The 16,826-nt window shown below is 33.4% G+C and overlaps 1 protein-coding gene across 1 annotated transcript in view; it reads left to right on the top strand.

Annotated features, from left to right (window-relative positions):
• Positions 1 to 16,826, top strand: part of FCHO2 (FCH and mu domain containing endocytic adaptor 2) — a 103,141-nt gene that overhangs the window by 56,171 nt on the left and 30,144 nt on the right. The window contains exons 11-16 of the mRNA XM_081131843.1: positions 1,642 to 1,666; positions 11,810 to 11,870; positions 12,134 to 12,306; positions 13,994 to 14,005; positions 14,390 to 14,414; positions 16,121 to 16,163. Of these exons, the coding sequence (XP_080987969.1) occupies positions 1,642 to 1,666; positions 11,810 to 11,870; positions 12,134 to 12,306; positions 13,994 to 14,005; positions 14,390 to 14,414; positions 16,121 to 16,163 (339 nt within the window). The remainder of the gene's footprint in view (positions 1 to 1,641; positions 1,667 to 11,809; positions 11,871 to 12,133; positions 12,307 to 13,993; positions 14,006 to 14,389; positions 14,415 to 16,120; positions 16,164 to 16,826) is intronic.

The following is a 16,826-nucleotide window of genomic DNA, read 5'->3' as shown; positions in this document are numbered from 1 at the left end:
CTTGTATATGTGCTTTTATATTTAAATGGTATCTTTTCAATAAAGGTAGAAAGTAGAAATGGTCTAACATTTTAATTGATTTGGTTCTGTACAGGAATTGAATTGTTATTATTGCAGTGTCTTTTCTGGTGAAACATTTCTCAGAGTATACATAGGTTTCCTCATTTACCAATAGTAAGGGAGCTCTTTTTAAAAACTTGCTATTTTATGTCGATATAAAGACATGAGATTTGTATTTACCCTGTCCCTTTGGTGCTTCAGTTTGGAGTAAGAGCAGTGTAGTCATCTCACACTTTTTTCATTTATTCAGTCTATTCCATTCTGTGTTCCTGTAACAAACATTTTCACTTTGTAGATTTTTCTGCTTGTGCTTAGTCTTTGATTAGAGATTACTCGTTTATCTTGTACATTAATTTATTATGAACAATTTTATTGTTCATTTGGCTCTTAAGGTGTACATAATGCCTATGTGTTCAGCCTGTTAAAGTGGCACATTTTGATACCATGTGCATTATCTGTCTCAAGCCAAAGAATATATAACTAATCCAAATACCTTTTAAATATGCACCCTAATTTGTGTTTGTGAATTTTTAAAGAATGCATGCATAGAAGTTTTTCTAACCTTATTCCTCATGGCTTCAGTGTCTTTAATTTTACATTTTTAGGTTAATTGAGAAAGTTGGTTTTTATGTTTTAGTTTTACTTTTAAAGTAATAGTTTTTGCTTATTTTTATCCAAAGTCATATTTGTTTATCAATTAAATGATAAAATACCAGTTCTGAACTACATATTACATTAGACTAGAGAGCTATTCCAAATGGAAGTCTACCCATTTAACAAATTTGGAGAAAATTGGTTTTGAAACCTTTTAGATAGACTAGCTTATAGAAAGTACTGCACTGTAAAACTTCAGTTTTGCAAGTATAGACTTTAAAAAACGTTTTAAAAATTTACTTTAAAATGTTTTATTACCATTATTTACCAAGAAATATAAATATAGACTTCTTTTTTAATCCTCGCCCAAGAAGTAAGGATATTTTTTCCATTGATTTTTAGAGAGAGTGGAGGGGATGTGTAGAGAGAGAGAGAAACATTCATGTGACAGACACACATCAACTGGTTGCTTCCCACACAAGCCCTAACCAGGCGTGGGGATTGGACCTGCAACCCAGGTACATGACCTTGACTAGGAATCAAACCTGAGACCTTCTGGTGCTCAGGCTGATGCTCTAACTACTGAGCAACACCGGCCAGGGCAATACAGACTTTTTTTTTTTAAGCCAGGCTTTCTTCTTTGAAGGAAACTTTTTTTTACACTTTCTCTCCCTGAAGAATTAAGTCAGTAGAAATCCCTGTAGGACTGACATTTTCCTTGATGTGATTCATGTGTATATTCACGGAAAAGAAGTACTTTTGAAAGTGGTTTTAGAAATACTTGTGTTTTATTTTGTCCTGTATATGGGTACAGGAATGCCTTCTTTTGAATTTTAAAATCATTTGGTTTTTTTAATCTTCATGAGATGATTTCTCTAAGTATTTTTTGTAGAGTTTAAGTAAAAGTTATGCTTAAATGCCAAGGTAGTATGATTATCGGATCGTTCTAATAGTTGAATATTTCTAATACTTTTTTTGTTTTAATAGGGAATGCCCCGACGCAGATTCACTTGTAAGTAGATTTTACTTTGATATAAACAATTTAAATGAGCTGTTTTCATTAGCAAATACCCAGCATATTTAAGTTGAATTGTTTACAAATCTTTCCAAGGAAAATACTGATTATGTTATTGTAAACTCACTATTAAAATTATTTTACAGATGCATTTTTGGCTTTATGTTGCCAGATGCTTTCCTATTAAATACAAGGTGTTTCTAACTACCTTTGAAAAGTGGACATTTTACTTTTAAAATTGGAGTAATGCCATAGCATATTGCTTTTTTGGGGAAAATGTGTCAGATCTCAAATGTGCTTACTTTATTTTAAAATATGGTGCTGTTATTATTTATTCTTAGATCTGTTAAAAATAATACTTCATCTGTTCATGTATTTTAAGTTTTATTTAAGAGATTGTCATTTTAGAAAGAATAACCATGGTTAGTACTTTTCTGTGCTTTTTTGTTTTGTTTTTTAAAAAGATTTTTTTTATTTTTTATTTAAGTGTATTTCTTTATATATAATTAAAGAAGATATCAAATGGAGCTCCCTGTGGTTACAGTGGAAGAGTAAATTTACCAAATGGTATAAGCAGTGTGTAAACAGACAACATTTTTCGAACTGCTCTTTAAACACTGGTTATGTTGATAAGTGTAGTAGAGCCAAACTACCCATTTCCTCTGCTTATTGTTTTTGCTTGCATAACCATTGTTTCTTTTGGCCCCAAAACAGTTTCATCTTTTACAGCACAATGGTATATCAAAATAAAGAACTAGATATTTTGTGAAACACTGTGTTTTATATTAAGATAAAACTAGTATTTTGTTTTCATATTTCAGCTTTAAAATAAGAAAACTATTATTTGTTAATAAATTTATACTTAAAATAATGAAATAGGTTCCTAATGAGCTCTAGGAATCATCAGAGTGTTTTTGGAGTTACATTTACCTTACCATTTGCCTGTTATGGTACCCTTGGTTTATTATTATTAATTAATGAAAAAGTGAGCAGATGTGTTTGACATTTACTTTTTGTACTCATGCATTTTATTTCTGAATTAATTTGTGTGATGGTTACATTGCATGAAATGCTTTAGTACTTCATGTTTTATATATACTCCCTTAAAACATTATTAATTCTCTCAGCTCATTGATACTATTCTATAATGATCAGTATTAACCAATTTTGTTAGTCATTACTTATCTGGAATTAGAAAAGGGCTTTTAAAGAGGACACAAAATTCTTACCCATATAAGAAATGATTGGTAAATTTGTGTAGAAATAAAAAAAATTATAAAATTAGAAAAAATACAGCATAGAAGGATTTGAATAACTGAAGATAAATTGGCAGAGTGTATTTGCAAGACACATAACAAGGGGCTAATGACTTTCCGTTGTAAAATTTTTATACAAATCACTATAAAAGGTAAGCAAGCACCCAAAATGAAAAGGGCATTAAATAAAAACAAGCAGTTTTCATAAAAAGAAATAAAAATTGTGAAATGTTGTTCAAAATACTAGTCTCATTCTGATGCAAATTAGAATGAAATGACTGTGTTCACCTATCATATTGGCCAAAGTAGGAATGCAAATTGGTAAGTCTGCCTTGTGGATAGTTTGCGGTATCTCCCCAAATAAGAAATACATGTTCTTTTGACCCTGCAATCCTACTTATTGGGGTTTACTGTTGTGACTATATTCACAAACCTATATGAGATTCATCAAATAAATGCATAAAAAGAAGGGGAGGGAGAGAGGTAGAGATAATTGTTTATGTTAGAAAAAACTGAAAACATTAAAGCATCCACCAAGTTGGGATTGGTTAAATTATTATTATTATTATTATTATTTTCAAATATATCTTTATTGGTTTCATAGAGAGGAAAGGAGAGGGATAGAGAGAGAGAAACATCAATGATGAGAGAGTCATTGATCGGCTGCCTCCTGCACGCCCCCTACTGGGGATCCAGCCCGCCACCTGGGTGTGTGCCCTGACAAGGAATTGAACCCTGATCACCTGGATCCTGGGTCAATGCTCAACCACTGAGCCACGCCCAGCTGGGCGGAATTGGTTAAATTATTAAACATTCACTTGATGAAGTAACAGATGTTACAGTTACCTTACTCTGTGTCTGCTGACATGGAAAGAGCTTACCAGGTAAAAACAAATAGGAACTTTTAAGTAATCGCTGTTTTAAAAATATAAATGTGTGGGTACAGTAGTCCCTCCCCATCCATGATTCTGCCTTCTGTGGTTTCAGTTGCATGTTCATTTGCGGTTAGAAAATAATGGAAAATTCCAGAAATAAACAATTCATAAGTTTTAAATTGCGTGCCATTTTAAATAATGAGATGAAATCTCACGCTGTCCTGCTCCTTCCCACTTGGGATGTGAATCATCCCTTTGTCCAGCATATCCATGTTGTAGATACTGTCCACCCTTTAGTCTTGGTTGTTATCAGTTTGTAGCCATCTTGTTTATCAGTTTGACTGTTGCGGTATCACTGTGCTTGAGTTCAGGTAATTCTCATTGTACTTAATAATGCCAAATTCACATAACTTTAATTGTAGTGTATTGTTATAATTGTCATATTTTATTATTTTTGTTGTTAATCTCTTACTTTGCCTAATTTATAAATTAAACTTTATCATAGGTGTGTATGTATAAGAAAAACCATGTGCATAGTGTTTGGTGATATCCATGGTTTCAGGCTTCCACTGGGGGTCTTGGAACGTATCCCCTGAGTTTTTTGGGGGGGACTAGTGGATATGTGTTCTGTTTTTAAAAGAGAATGAGTTACAAGACACTTAATTTTGCTTACCTTTGGGGAGAAGGGTTACAATGGTGCTAAGCAGTGAAAGGAGGCTTGCTTTTTTGTTTCCTTTTATTTATGGCTAGTTTTACTAATTACTTGTAAAAACATCAGTAGGCTGCCTTGGCAGGGAAATTGTTTATTTTCTTTTTGGTTTAATGTCTATGTAACTTAAAAAATTATTTTGAAGTCCTTTGTACTTTGAAAGTTGACCAAGGAAGTGTGAATTGCTCTTTTCTTTTGGTTTTGGCCAATTTCCCCAATCCAGACAGAGAGATTGAGAAACATTCCATTGACTTCTGTTCTGTATTCCAATATATATTTTTAAATCACTACTGCTATCCACAATCCACCAAAACTGCCTTTAAGATTGGTGGAAGTAAACTGCTCTTTTCTTCTTCATTCTGCTTTTGACTTAGTGCTTTGCTCTAGAAGTGTTGGGTCCTAATATAGAAATTATGGATTGAATGGACCAAAGTGTCAGCAGGGTAGAGTGATAGGTGGTTTTTTATTGTAATTGAATTTATTGGGATGACATTGGTTTCCAAAACCATACAGATTTCAGATGTAAACTCAATTAAAATATCATTTGCATACTGCAGCTCATGCCCATTTATTTCCCCAGGCAAAAAGGCAAAGTCTCTTTCTGTCCCCTTTGTCCACCTCCACCTACCTCCCTAGCCCCCTTTCCCTCTCTGTATCACAACACTGTTGTCTATGTCTGTGTGTTACATTTATATTTTATTCCCTTCACCTTCTTTACTCCAGCCCCCAACCCTCTCTACTCTCACAACTGTCAGTCTGTTCCATGTATCCATGCCTCTGTTTCTGTTTTGTTTTTCACTTTATTTTGTTCATTAGATTCCCATATAAGTGAGATCATATGGTATTTCTCTTTCTTTGACTGGCTTATTTAATTTAGCATAATAATCCACGGGTCCTTCAATGCTGTTGCAAAAGGTAAGAGTTTCTTCTCTTTTATAGCCACCTAGTATTCCATTGTGTAAATGTCCCACAGCTTTTTACCCAGTCATCTACTCGTGGGAACTTGGGGCTGTTTCCAGATCTTGGCTATTGTAAATAATGCTGCTATGAACATAGGGATGCATATATCCTTTCTGATTGGTGTCTTGGGATTCTTAGGATACTTTCCCAGAAGTGGAATTGCTGGGTCAAAATGCAGTTCCATTTTTAATTTTTTGAGGAAACTCCATCCCATTTTCTACAGTGGCTGCACCAGTCTGCATTCCCACCAACAGTGCATGAGGGTTCTCTTTTCTCCACATCCTCACCAGCACTTACTGTTTGTTGATTTATTGATGATAGTCATTCTGATAGGGGTGATGTGATATCTCATTTTTGCTTTAATTCACATCTCACTGATGATCAGTAATGTTGAGCATCTTTTCATGTCTATTGGCCATTTGTATGTCCTCTTTGGACAAATGTCTATTTAGGTCCTTTGCTCATTTTTTAATTGGATTGTTTTTCTTCCTGGTGTTGAGTTGTATAAGTTCTTTATATATTTTGGAAATTAACCCCTTAATCAGATGTATCATTGGCAAATCTGTTCTCCCATTCAGTGGGTTCCCTTTTCATTTTGTTCATGGTTTCCTTCACTGTGCAGAACTTTTTTAGTTTGATGTAGTCCCATTTGTTTACTTTTTACTTTTTTCCCTTGCCCAAGGAGATGTATTGGCAAAAATATTGCTGTAAGAGATGTCTGAGATTTTATTGCCTGTTTTCTTTTAGAATTTTTATGGTTTCATAATTTACATTTAACTCTTTTATCCATTGTGAGTTTATTCTTGTATAAGGTGTAAATCGGTGGTCTAGTTTCATTTTTTTGCATTTACCTGTCCAGTTTTTCCAACACCATTTATTGGAGATACCTGTCTTTATTTCATTGTATGCTCTTACCTCTCTTGTCAAATATTAATTAACCTTAGAGATGTGGGTTGATTTCTGAACACTCTGTTCTGTCCCATTGATCTATATGCCTGTTCTTATGCCAGTACCAGGCTATTTTGATTACCATGGCCTTGAAGTATATTTGGTATCCAGTAGTGTGCTACCTCCAACTTTGTTCTTTCTCAAGATTATTGAGGCAATTAGGTCTCTTTTTTGGTTTCATATAAATTTTTGAAATATTTGTTCTCAATCTGTGAAATATTTCACTGTTGTTTTAATAGGAATTGCACTGAATCTATAGATTGCTTTGGGTAGTGAGGACACTTTAATGATGTTAATTCTTCTAATCCACGAACGTGGTGTATGCTTCCACTTACTTGTATCTTCTTCAGTTTCATTCTTCAGTATCCTGTCATTTTCCAAGTACAGTTCTTTTACCTCCTTGGTTAAATTTATTCCTAGGTGCCCTGGCCTGTTTGGCTCAGTGGTCAGAGCGTTAGCCTGAGGACTGACGGGCCCCAGGTTCGATTCTGGCCAGGGGTGCATACCATGATTGTGGGCTTGACCCCCTCCTCCCCCCGGCCCCAGTTGCAATGAGTGCAGGAGGCAACCAGTCGATGTTACTGCCTCACGTTGATGTTTCTCTCTCTTCCTTTGTGCCCCCTTTCTCTTCCACTCTCTCTGAAGAGCAATGGAAAAAATATCCTCAGGTGAGGATAAAAAAAATAAATTATTCCCAGGTACCTTGTTTTTTTGTTGTTGCAATAGTAAATAGGATTATTTTCTTAGTTTCTCTTTCTGATAGTGCGTTATTGGTGTATAAAAATGCCACCGATTTTCAAATAGAGTGGGACCTCGGTTCTCAAACTTAATTTGTTCTGGAAGGCTGTTCAAGAAGCTATTTTTGTTCAAAAACTGAATAATTTTTCCTTACCAGAAATAATATAAATTGAATTAATTCATTCCAGACCCTCAAATTCCCTGTTCTAATCTTTCTTACGTACTGTACATGTCTAATGTACCGTTTAATCTATAAACAAACACTTATTTTCTTAAATTTATTGAACCACCCCCTGCTAGCCTTAAGGAAATCACTTTCAGCACTTGTTCCATGGGTGTCTCTTTCAGGAGGTCAGTATGTGGCATCTTCCCTTTTTCATATATCATTGCCTCTGAAATGCTGTCATTGGCTAACTACTTTTCGTTTATGCAAATCAACAGTTTTTCTACCTCTTCAGTTGCCTGGGATCATTTCTTTCACACCCTTAGCAACATTAGCATTCTTGATGGCCTCTTTATATTTTAAAATTGTGCCAGCAACAAAAGCAAAAAACAACCCACAAAAAAATATCCACAGCACAATCTCCTGAGATGTCAACAAGGCAAGGTTTAGCTGTAAACTAACTCATACTGGCGCATACTGTTCTCTGTTTGTGGCCTGACATGCTTTTTGTCATGCTGATGTATCATCATGAAAGGGTTGTCAGGTGGAGAACGGAAGTTAACTGAGACATTTTTCTGTGAACAACTTGGTTGAGAACTGAATTGTTCAAGATGGGAGATGTTTGAGAACCTAGGTTTGACTATTAATTTTGTAACCTGCTACTTTGCCAAATTCATTTATTAGATCTAATAGTTTTTTGATGGAGTCCTAGAGTTTTCTATGTATAATATCATTTCACCTGTAAATGACAGTTTTACCTATTCCTTTCCAATTGGATGCCTTTTATATCTTCTTGTCTGATTGCTGTGGCTAGTACTTCCATTACTATGTAGAATAATTTTGTTGCGTATATATTTTTAAATTGTTGGGGGTGTATCTTTGGGGTAAATTCCTTGAAGTGGAATTCCTGGGTGGAAGAGTAAACACACATGTATTTTTGTTAGATATTTTTAACCTCTGGCAACCACTAATCTTTTCTCCATTATTATAATTTTGTCATTTTAAGAGTGTTGTTTAAGTGGAATCATAATGTGTGTAGCCTATTGAGATTTTTTTCCCCCCCCCACTCAGCACAATTCTCTGGAGATTCATCTAGGTTGTTGTGAGTTTGAATGGTTCATTCCTTTCTTTGCTGAGTAGTATTCTGTGGTATAGATATACCAACGTTTGTTTAACCTTTCACCTCTTGTAGGACATTTAGTTCCCAATTTTTGGCTATTAGAAATAAGTCGCTTTGAACAGTCATGTACAGGTTTTTGTGTGGATATAATGTCCCTCTCTGACCCTGGTAATTTTCTTTCTGAAGTCTGTTTTGCCTAATAGTAAGGTAGTCACTCTACCTATTTTTTTTCCTTAATTAATGTTTGCATGGTATATTTTTTTATTTTTTTACTTTCAACTTACCTGTGTTGTTATATTTGAAGTGAATTTCTTGTAGATAGCACATAGTTGGCTCATTTAAAGAAAATCCATTCCACCAATCTCTGTCTTTTGTTATATCTGGACTGTTTATATTTAATATAATTATTGACCTGTCAGGACTTAAGCCTGCCATTTTATTTTTTGTTGTCTGTTTGTTCATTTTCACTTTTTTCTTTTCCCTTCCTTCTTGTGGTTTATTTGAACCTTTTTAAAATTCCACTTTATGTATAGTTTTTGAGTATCGCTTTGTATAGCTTTTTATTTTATTTTATTATTTTTTAATCCTCACCTGAGGATATTTTTTCCATTGCTTTTCAGAAAGAGTGGAAAGGAGAGAGAGACAGAGACAGAGACAGACATTCATGTGAAAGACACATTGACTGGTTGCCTCCTGCATGCGCCCTTACCCGGGCCAGGGGTGGAGTCTGCAATTGAGGTACTTGCTCTTGACTGGAATCGAACCCCAGACCCTTCTGTCTGCCGGCCGATGCTCTATAACCATTGAGCTAAACTGGCCAGGGCTGTATAGCTTATTATTATTATCTCTTTTTATCCTCACCCAAGGATATTTTTTCCATTGCTTTTCAGGGAGAGTGGAAGGGGGGGAGAGAGAAAGAGAGAGACATTGATGTGAGAGACACATCGACTGGTTGCCTCTAGCACGTGCCCAGACCAGGGGTTGGGGATCAATCCTGCATCCGAGGTACGTGCCCTTGGCCAGAATGGAACCTCTGGGACCCTTTAGCCCTTGGGTGGACACTCTGACCACTTAGCCAAACTGGGTAGGGCTGTATAGCTTTTTAAAAGGTTACTCTTGGTCATTCTCCAGTACCTTCATGTAGTTGTTTATGTATTTTAACCAGAGTTTATAGCTGTAATCTGTAGGAAGTTGATCCAGAAGCAACTTACTTGGTCCTAGAGAAAACAGCTCAGTATTTTTTTTTTTTTAATATGACATCATACTTTATAGCATATTATAAACAAATTTAAAAGTAGTATCAGCAAATCCCAGGTAGGACTTCTAAAAATCTGGTATGTTCCTAGGGTACTTGGGAATAGGAATAAAGTATTTTGGGAAAAAAAAATTATTTCTAATGAGTCTACATTTGGCTAAGTTTATTTTAAAAGTATTTTTAAGTGTTATTTGCATATTAGTAATATGTAGAAATCAAAGAAAGTGCTCTAAGGTCATAACTACATCACTAGTCATATTTTTATCTAGGTACTCTGCTCTTTACCCTATATTAGATTTTTTACTTCTAGACTTTAATCCAGCCTGGTAACTCCCTGCTGGCTACATCAGACTGTTTATTCGGTTTAGAAACTAGAGCCATATAAAATTCTCCTTGATCTTGTGCTGTGCCTGACACAGATTAGCAATCCTTTATATTTCTCTTGCTGAGGTTTAGCAAGTGATTGGAAAAAGAACGGTAAACTTTACCAGCAGAAGGGTATTGACTTCCCAATAACAACTGGTACCCTGGCATTTCTTGGCAGTCTTTTTCTTCTCTTTTCATTTAAAAAATTTTTATTTTGAAATAACTTTTAACTTACAAAAAACACGCAAGACTAAAATAGTACAAAGAACACTTATATTCTTAAACACCTTGCTGACTGGCCACAGGATAACTTGTGTCTGCACTTACATTAATTTAAGTAATTTTAAACACCTTGCTGACCAAAGTAGCCGGCCACATGGGCGAGTTCTGGCTTGAAATAGCCAGTCAGCAAGATGTTAACTTTTTTTTACATTTGTTTTAACATTTGCATTCTCCCTACATATGTTCATGTGTTTATGAATGTAAATGTATTTTTCTGAAAGTAGAAATGTCTCTTACCTAGTTACAAGAGCATACTTAGAGCAGTGTCTCTCCCTCCTGTATTCCTTCTGCTCCATCACTGCCTTGTGGATGACCAACCTCGTGTTTTGATATATCCATCCAGTGTTGTTGTTTGTTTTTTCCCATAAAGATTAGCAGACATGCATATGTTTTTTAACTTTCCTTTTTCTTACTTAAAAGACATTACACTATATATGTTCTTTTGTACCTTTTTTTTTAAGTTACTATTTTCTGGAAGTGCTCCATATCAGATCACAGAAACCTGTCTCTTGTTTCAGTAGCTGTATAGTACTCTGTTTCGTGTATGTACCACAGTTTATTGAGCTATGCTTATTTAGATACTTTTCAATAATTCTGAGTTATAGATCTTTGATGAATAATTTTGTTGTATATGTATTTTTAAATTGTTGGGGGGTGTATCTTTGGGATAAATCCTTGAAATGGAATTCCTAGGTGGAAGAGTAAACACATATGTATTTTTGTTAGATATTGTTAAATTACTCTCTGTAGAGATTGTACTACAATCTCAACATTGTTGATAGGTTCTGCAACTTTAAGTGAAACTAAACCAATTTCACCATAGGCTAATTGATATAAACAAGACTTAAATTCCTATAGCATCTAGTCAATGTTAAAACAAAACGACCTTATTCGAGGGCCTGCATTATTTTGTATTTATACCAGCAAACTATAAGAGTACATTTCCTCACAGCTTTGCCAACAGAGGTATTTTTAAGCTTTTGAATTTTTGCCAGTCTCTTGAGTAGTATTTTAGTGTAGTTTTACTTTTCTTGGTAGTCTTTTATTATATATATATATATCTCCATTAACTTAAGCTGTCAGTTCTCTGATTTAATCATTTCCCTTCCCCCAGACACACAGTATTGTGCTTTTATTTCTTTACTTTGAAAATTTGGGTGAATATTGTTTATTCACAGAACTGCTGGCACTTCTACCTGAACACCTGTTCTATTCCTTCAGTGTTCCTCCTGTTTCATTTTGCAGTGCTTTTCTATTTCAGATATATGAAGCATGAGTGTCATTTGAAGCTAATTAAAAATTTCCCCATAGTGTTAGAATTTTGTTAACCTGTTGACATTTGATATATGATACAGCTCCTCAGTAATAATAGTTAATAATAATAGGCTATTTTGCTAATCTCTAGTAATATTTTTTTAGTGACTAGAGCCATCATTACAGTCAAGTTTTCTTTTCCTTCTTTCCATAGAACATTCCTGATGTAGATGAAGAAGGCTATAGTATAAAACCAGAAGCAAATCAAAATGATATCCTTTTATCATCTGGGTATTCTTATGGATTGTGTTGGCATATAAGTAGATAGTTTAAAATAATTTATTTAACAAAAGTTTTAAATTAATTATAATAAAATGACTCCATATTCTTCATTTGACATGTTATTAATAAAAGTTAGTAGTTATATTTCTCTTAAAGTCCATCTTTTAAAGATTTTTGTTACTTTTTTAAATGTGTAAAAAACTGGTTATGCATTAAGACAATGTAAAAACTAAATTTTTTAACTGATACTCACATACCAAAGAGAACCATTTCTACTCATCTAGTGATTCTGATTCTGAAGATGAAGAACCAAAGAAGTATCGGATAGAAATTAAACCTATGCATCCAAATAACTCACATCATACAATGGCTTCCTTGGATGAATTAAAACTATCTATAGGAAATATAACGCTCTCTCCAGCAATATCTGTAAGTAAGAAAATGAGGAAGTTTCTACTTTTTTTTCATGAATTAAAAAAAAAAATATATTGATTTCAGAGAGAGGGAGAGGGAGAGAGAGAGAAACATCAGTGATGAGAGAGAGTCATTGATCGGCTGCCTCCTGCACGCCCCCAACTGGGGATTGAGCCCGCAACCGGGGCATGTGCCCTTTTCGGGAATTGAACCCTGATCGCCTGGATCCTAGGTCGATGCTCGACCGCTGAGCCACGCCCGGCCGGGCTGTACTTCTTATATAGAAGTCGCTTTTTTTGTGTGTGTGTTTTTTACCTTTGTACCTGCATTTTGTTAATTCTAGGAATAATAAAAAGTAAGATATTGTTTAGCAATAGTTACACATGTTGGATGAAGAAATATTTAATTTATATATTTTTTCTTTTTATTCAGCTTTATTGAGATATATAGTTATAGTTTTTATACAGTCAAATGAACTGTGAGCTTGGCTTAGTTTTGTTTCCTTTTGAAAGTATATTACAGAGGAAGCAAAAATGTAGAAAATCCACTATTTCTGCCACTTGTATTTTATAAATAGTGCTGTATGTCTCAGGCAGAATTTTGTGAACTGGCAGTATTAATCTTTTTTCCTCATCAAATTTTAAAGTTTTTGTCCATGTTTTGTGAACTTTATATAGAAAGGAATTCTATAAAAATGAATTTAAAGATTAAACGATATCTTTGTATTTTTTTGCTTGTCACTGTAACATTTTTTTCCTATACTTTTCATAGAAGGAAAGTGAAAGATAAGAATTTTTCGTTATAGTGATTAATTTCTCAGTTCTCAGATACCGTACTTACTAGCTTTTGAGGGAGAAAAAAATCATAATACATCTTTCCATTGATGTCTTACTCTAAATTCAAATATTTTAAACTATGGGGGGAAAGTATGTCTTAGAATGATATTTAGTATATCTGTGCTTGTTCATAATTGATGTTAAACCTGTTCTCCTTGGTAATAGAGAATAAAAGTTCCCACCATTTCATATTGTTATTGAATTATATATTTTAAGTAGTCTTTATGCATTTATTTGAATAAAAATTTTTTTCTCCCACTCATTCACTTTTAGAATTTAATTTTAGAACCTTTTTCCCACTAAAAAGACAGATTTCTGAAATGAGGTTTTATTCTACCATTATTAGTTAACATTAAGTTTAGTGCCAGGGTTAAATTATGGTATATATATCTGAAGTAGAAAGCTCTGAAACCATTAACAATTTTGTTGTCTAAGAGCATAACTAAAGTATATATGTAAATAAAAGCCCAGAGGAGTAAGCATCAAAATGTTGAGCATCTATTTCTGAGTTGTGAGCTTGTTGATGGTTTTAATTTTCTCTTTTGTGCTCTTCTTTCTGTCATTTGTTAAAAAACAGTGAACACATTAATTAATTTCATTCTCAGAAAATAAATAATAATCATAAAGTTTCTAATGGTTAATATTGGCTGTGAAAGGAAGATATCATGAGTATATTTTTTTTGCCCATTTCGCTTATCTAGCTTAAGAGTTCCCTCTACCCCCCAAACAATGTATGTGTTTTAAGGTGTTATAGATTTTAAGTATGATTCAGCAGGAAATAGACAAATTATTAGAACTGGAAAAATAGGATATTTTAAATTCTAAAATGAACACTATGTCTTTTTTTTCTTTCCATGTACTACTAGAGACACAGCCCAGTAAGTGCAAAATTTTATACTTTTATCTATTGAGATTTTTTAAAAAAACACCACCATTGTAACGTTTGAACATTGATTTTCAAAATATTTGTGTTAATTTTTTTAAATTAGCAAGTCATAGTAAGTTGCTTTAGATACTTAGTAGTTTAATACTTAAAAACATTTTATTGAATGTTAAAAGTACATGTATTATTTTTTAGTATAAAACAAAAACTACTGAAAGTTTTTCTGTATATCTTTTCCTGTAAATACAGTTTACAATTGAGCAGCTATACTAAACACAGCTTAAAATTTAGGTTTCTATTATTAACATTTTACAAAATATTTTATTGCCAAATTAAATTATTTATTTAATGGCACTTACCTTTTGCATTTCTGTTTTAGGTGCAGATGAATCAGAATTCGTCTAGTAAGTTTGACGTTTAAGTTGGCTATTTCTATTAAAATTTATTAGGCAATTTGCTAAGCTTGTAGCCTTATATATGTAGTTATAGAAATAGTCTTTTCTCATCATGAGCCTTAACAGTGGACTGAAAGGATACTTATAACAGAAGACAAATTATTTATATTACCTCTCTTAGCTTTGAGACATGCATTAAACTTTAATACCTGACTACAACATTTTTCAGAAATCAGCAAAGCCAAAGAGTAGCTTCTGATTAAAAATGTTAAACTGTTTAATTGGCATAACTCTGCTTCATGAGTAATCTGTAGTTTTATAAAATGAATAATCTGTAGTTTTACCTATTTTTAAGTCATATCATAATTGCAATTTCTATTATATGGTTTTTAGTATCACACTTTAATTATATTAAAAACATTTTGGGGGTGTTAATACCTTGTGCAGAATCATGCATAAAAATAACAGGTTGTGGGAAAAAGTGAGTTGAGGCAGCACACTCAAAAACTATTCAATTTTGTAAATAGTGCTTGATAAAAAACCTTCAGCATCAATCCTAATAAAAATTCTAGCTCAATTAAAATTACCCATTAAATTTATAATAAATACTAAACAAAAAGTAGGATTTTATTTATTTATTTGGTTAATCCTGACCTGAGGATATTTTTTTCGCATTGCTTTTCAGAGAGAGTGGAAGGGAGGTAGGAAGAGAAAGATAGATACATTGACTGGTTGCCTCCCGCACACTCCCCCACAACCCACATATAGGCCCTTGACTGGAAATTGAATCCGAGACCCTTCGGTGGGCGGGCCAGTGCTCTAACCACTGAGTGACACTGGCCAGGGAAGGATTTTATTTTTAAAGAAATGGTGGGTAGCTTGATGATAGGGGATGTGAAGAAAATGAGGATAAAGGGAGCTGTTACCTTATAGAGATGAGGGCAGTATGCAAAAAGATGGAGAAGAACAGCACAAGGAGCACTGTGAGGCAAGACAAATGCTAAACTGAGCCAAATGGGCGAATGTGGCGTGAATGGGCGTCATGTACAGGGTGGTGTTCCTTACTTTGTTGCAGTTACCCATGTTGATGTATTTTGCATTCATCAGCTATTGCTTGATGATGCAAAACATTGAGGTGCGGGGAAGATTGATTATTAACCAACATGACTTGCATTACTGATGCCTTTTCCCTATGTACTAGTTGCTTGTGAAATGATTCATGTTACAAATGCAAAAGGTAGCAGGACAGACTATCTTACAGAGACTGTTGCTCTAGGTTGTTATACAAATTTTAATTTTAAAAAAGAGGATGTTTTTCAAGTGTTGGTAACTGCTTTTGGTGAGTATAATAATCACTAATGATATTCTTAGAATTTGGAAAATGCTTTCATGATCATCATTTAAAATTCTTGACTGATACTTATGGAGGTATTTAAACATCTGTTCTAATTTTTAAAGTTGCAGCCCATATTTTCCTCTTTTGAAGAGCTATTTATTTTAATAAATACAAGAGGTTAGTTGATTTGACTTAAATCATTTATCGCAAAAGATATTAGAAGACATAAAGATTTATCAGAAATTCAGTTATTATTTTAATATTCACAATAGAAAACTTGTTAAATGTTTATTTTTCTTTTCACAGTTTAAATTATGTATATCTTATGAATTCCAGAATTTTTTTAATTGTTTTTAGTAATGAGATAATTTTTAATTAGGTGAAGAGTTAACAAAATTGAAACCATCTGCTGCATGCAATGAGTAAGTCCCATGTTTAAATTTTTAAAAAAAATATTTTTTTAGAGTATTTTAGGGTCATAGCAAAATTGAGTGGAATGTACAGAGTTTTTGCATATACTCTGCCCCTACATATGCTCAGAATCCTTAATCAGATAGTACATTTGTTACAATTAATGCACCTACATTGACACATCATTATTACCCAAAGTCCATGGTTTACACTTAGATTTACTCTTGTTGTTGTACATCCTTTGAGTTTTGACAAATGTATAATGACATTTCCACCATTGTAGAATGATTCAGAATAGTATGACTGCCCTAAAAATCCTGTTTCTTCCACCTTTTTATTCTTTCCTCCCCACTACCTTTAAATTTTAAGTATCCTTTGTCTTGTTTTCTAGAATTTTATTATCTCTGCAAGTTTCCATTCTAGTAGGGTGTTGTGAATTATCCTGTTTCTTAAGCTGTTAGATGTCATGTGGAATTTTTCATTGTTTTAATTATTTCTCATTGGGCAATATTTTTATAATAATTAAAAAAAAATCCATTCAGTTGTATTTGGCCTTGATGGTCTCACTGCTTCTAAATAAACAATAATATCCCAAGTTCATATATGTCTATATTTCAGCTAGTTATTTTCATGAAAATTTTCCCTTCAATTTTGGCTGTGACCTTGTATACTTC

Source organism: Miniopterus schreibersii, assembly GCF_964146895.1.
Source record: "Miniopterus schreibersii genome assembly, chromosome: 3".
NCBI lineage: Eukaryota > Metazoa > Chordata > Mammalia > Chiroptera > Miniopteridae > Miniopterus > Miniopterus schreibersii.
The sequence above is the reverse complement of the archived record's forward strand: the minus strand, read 5'-3'. Positions and strand labels throughout refer to the sequence as shown.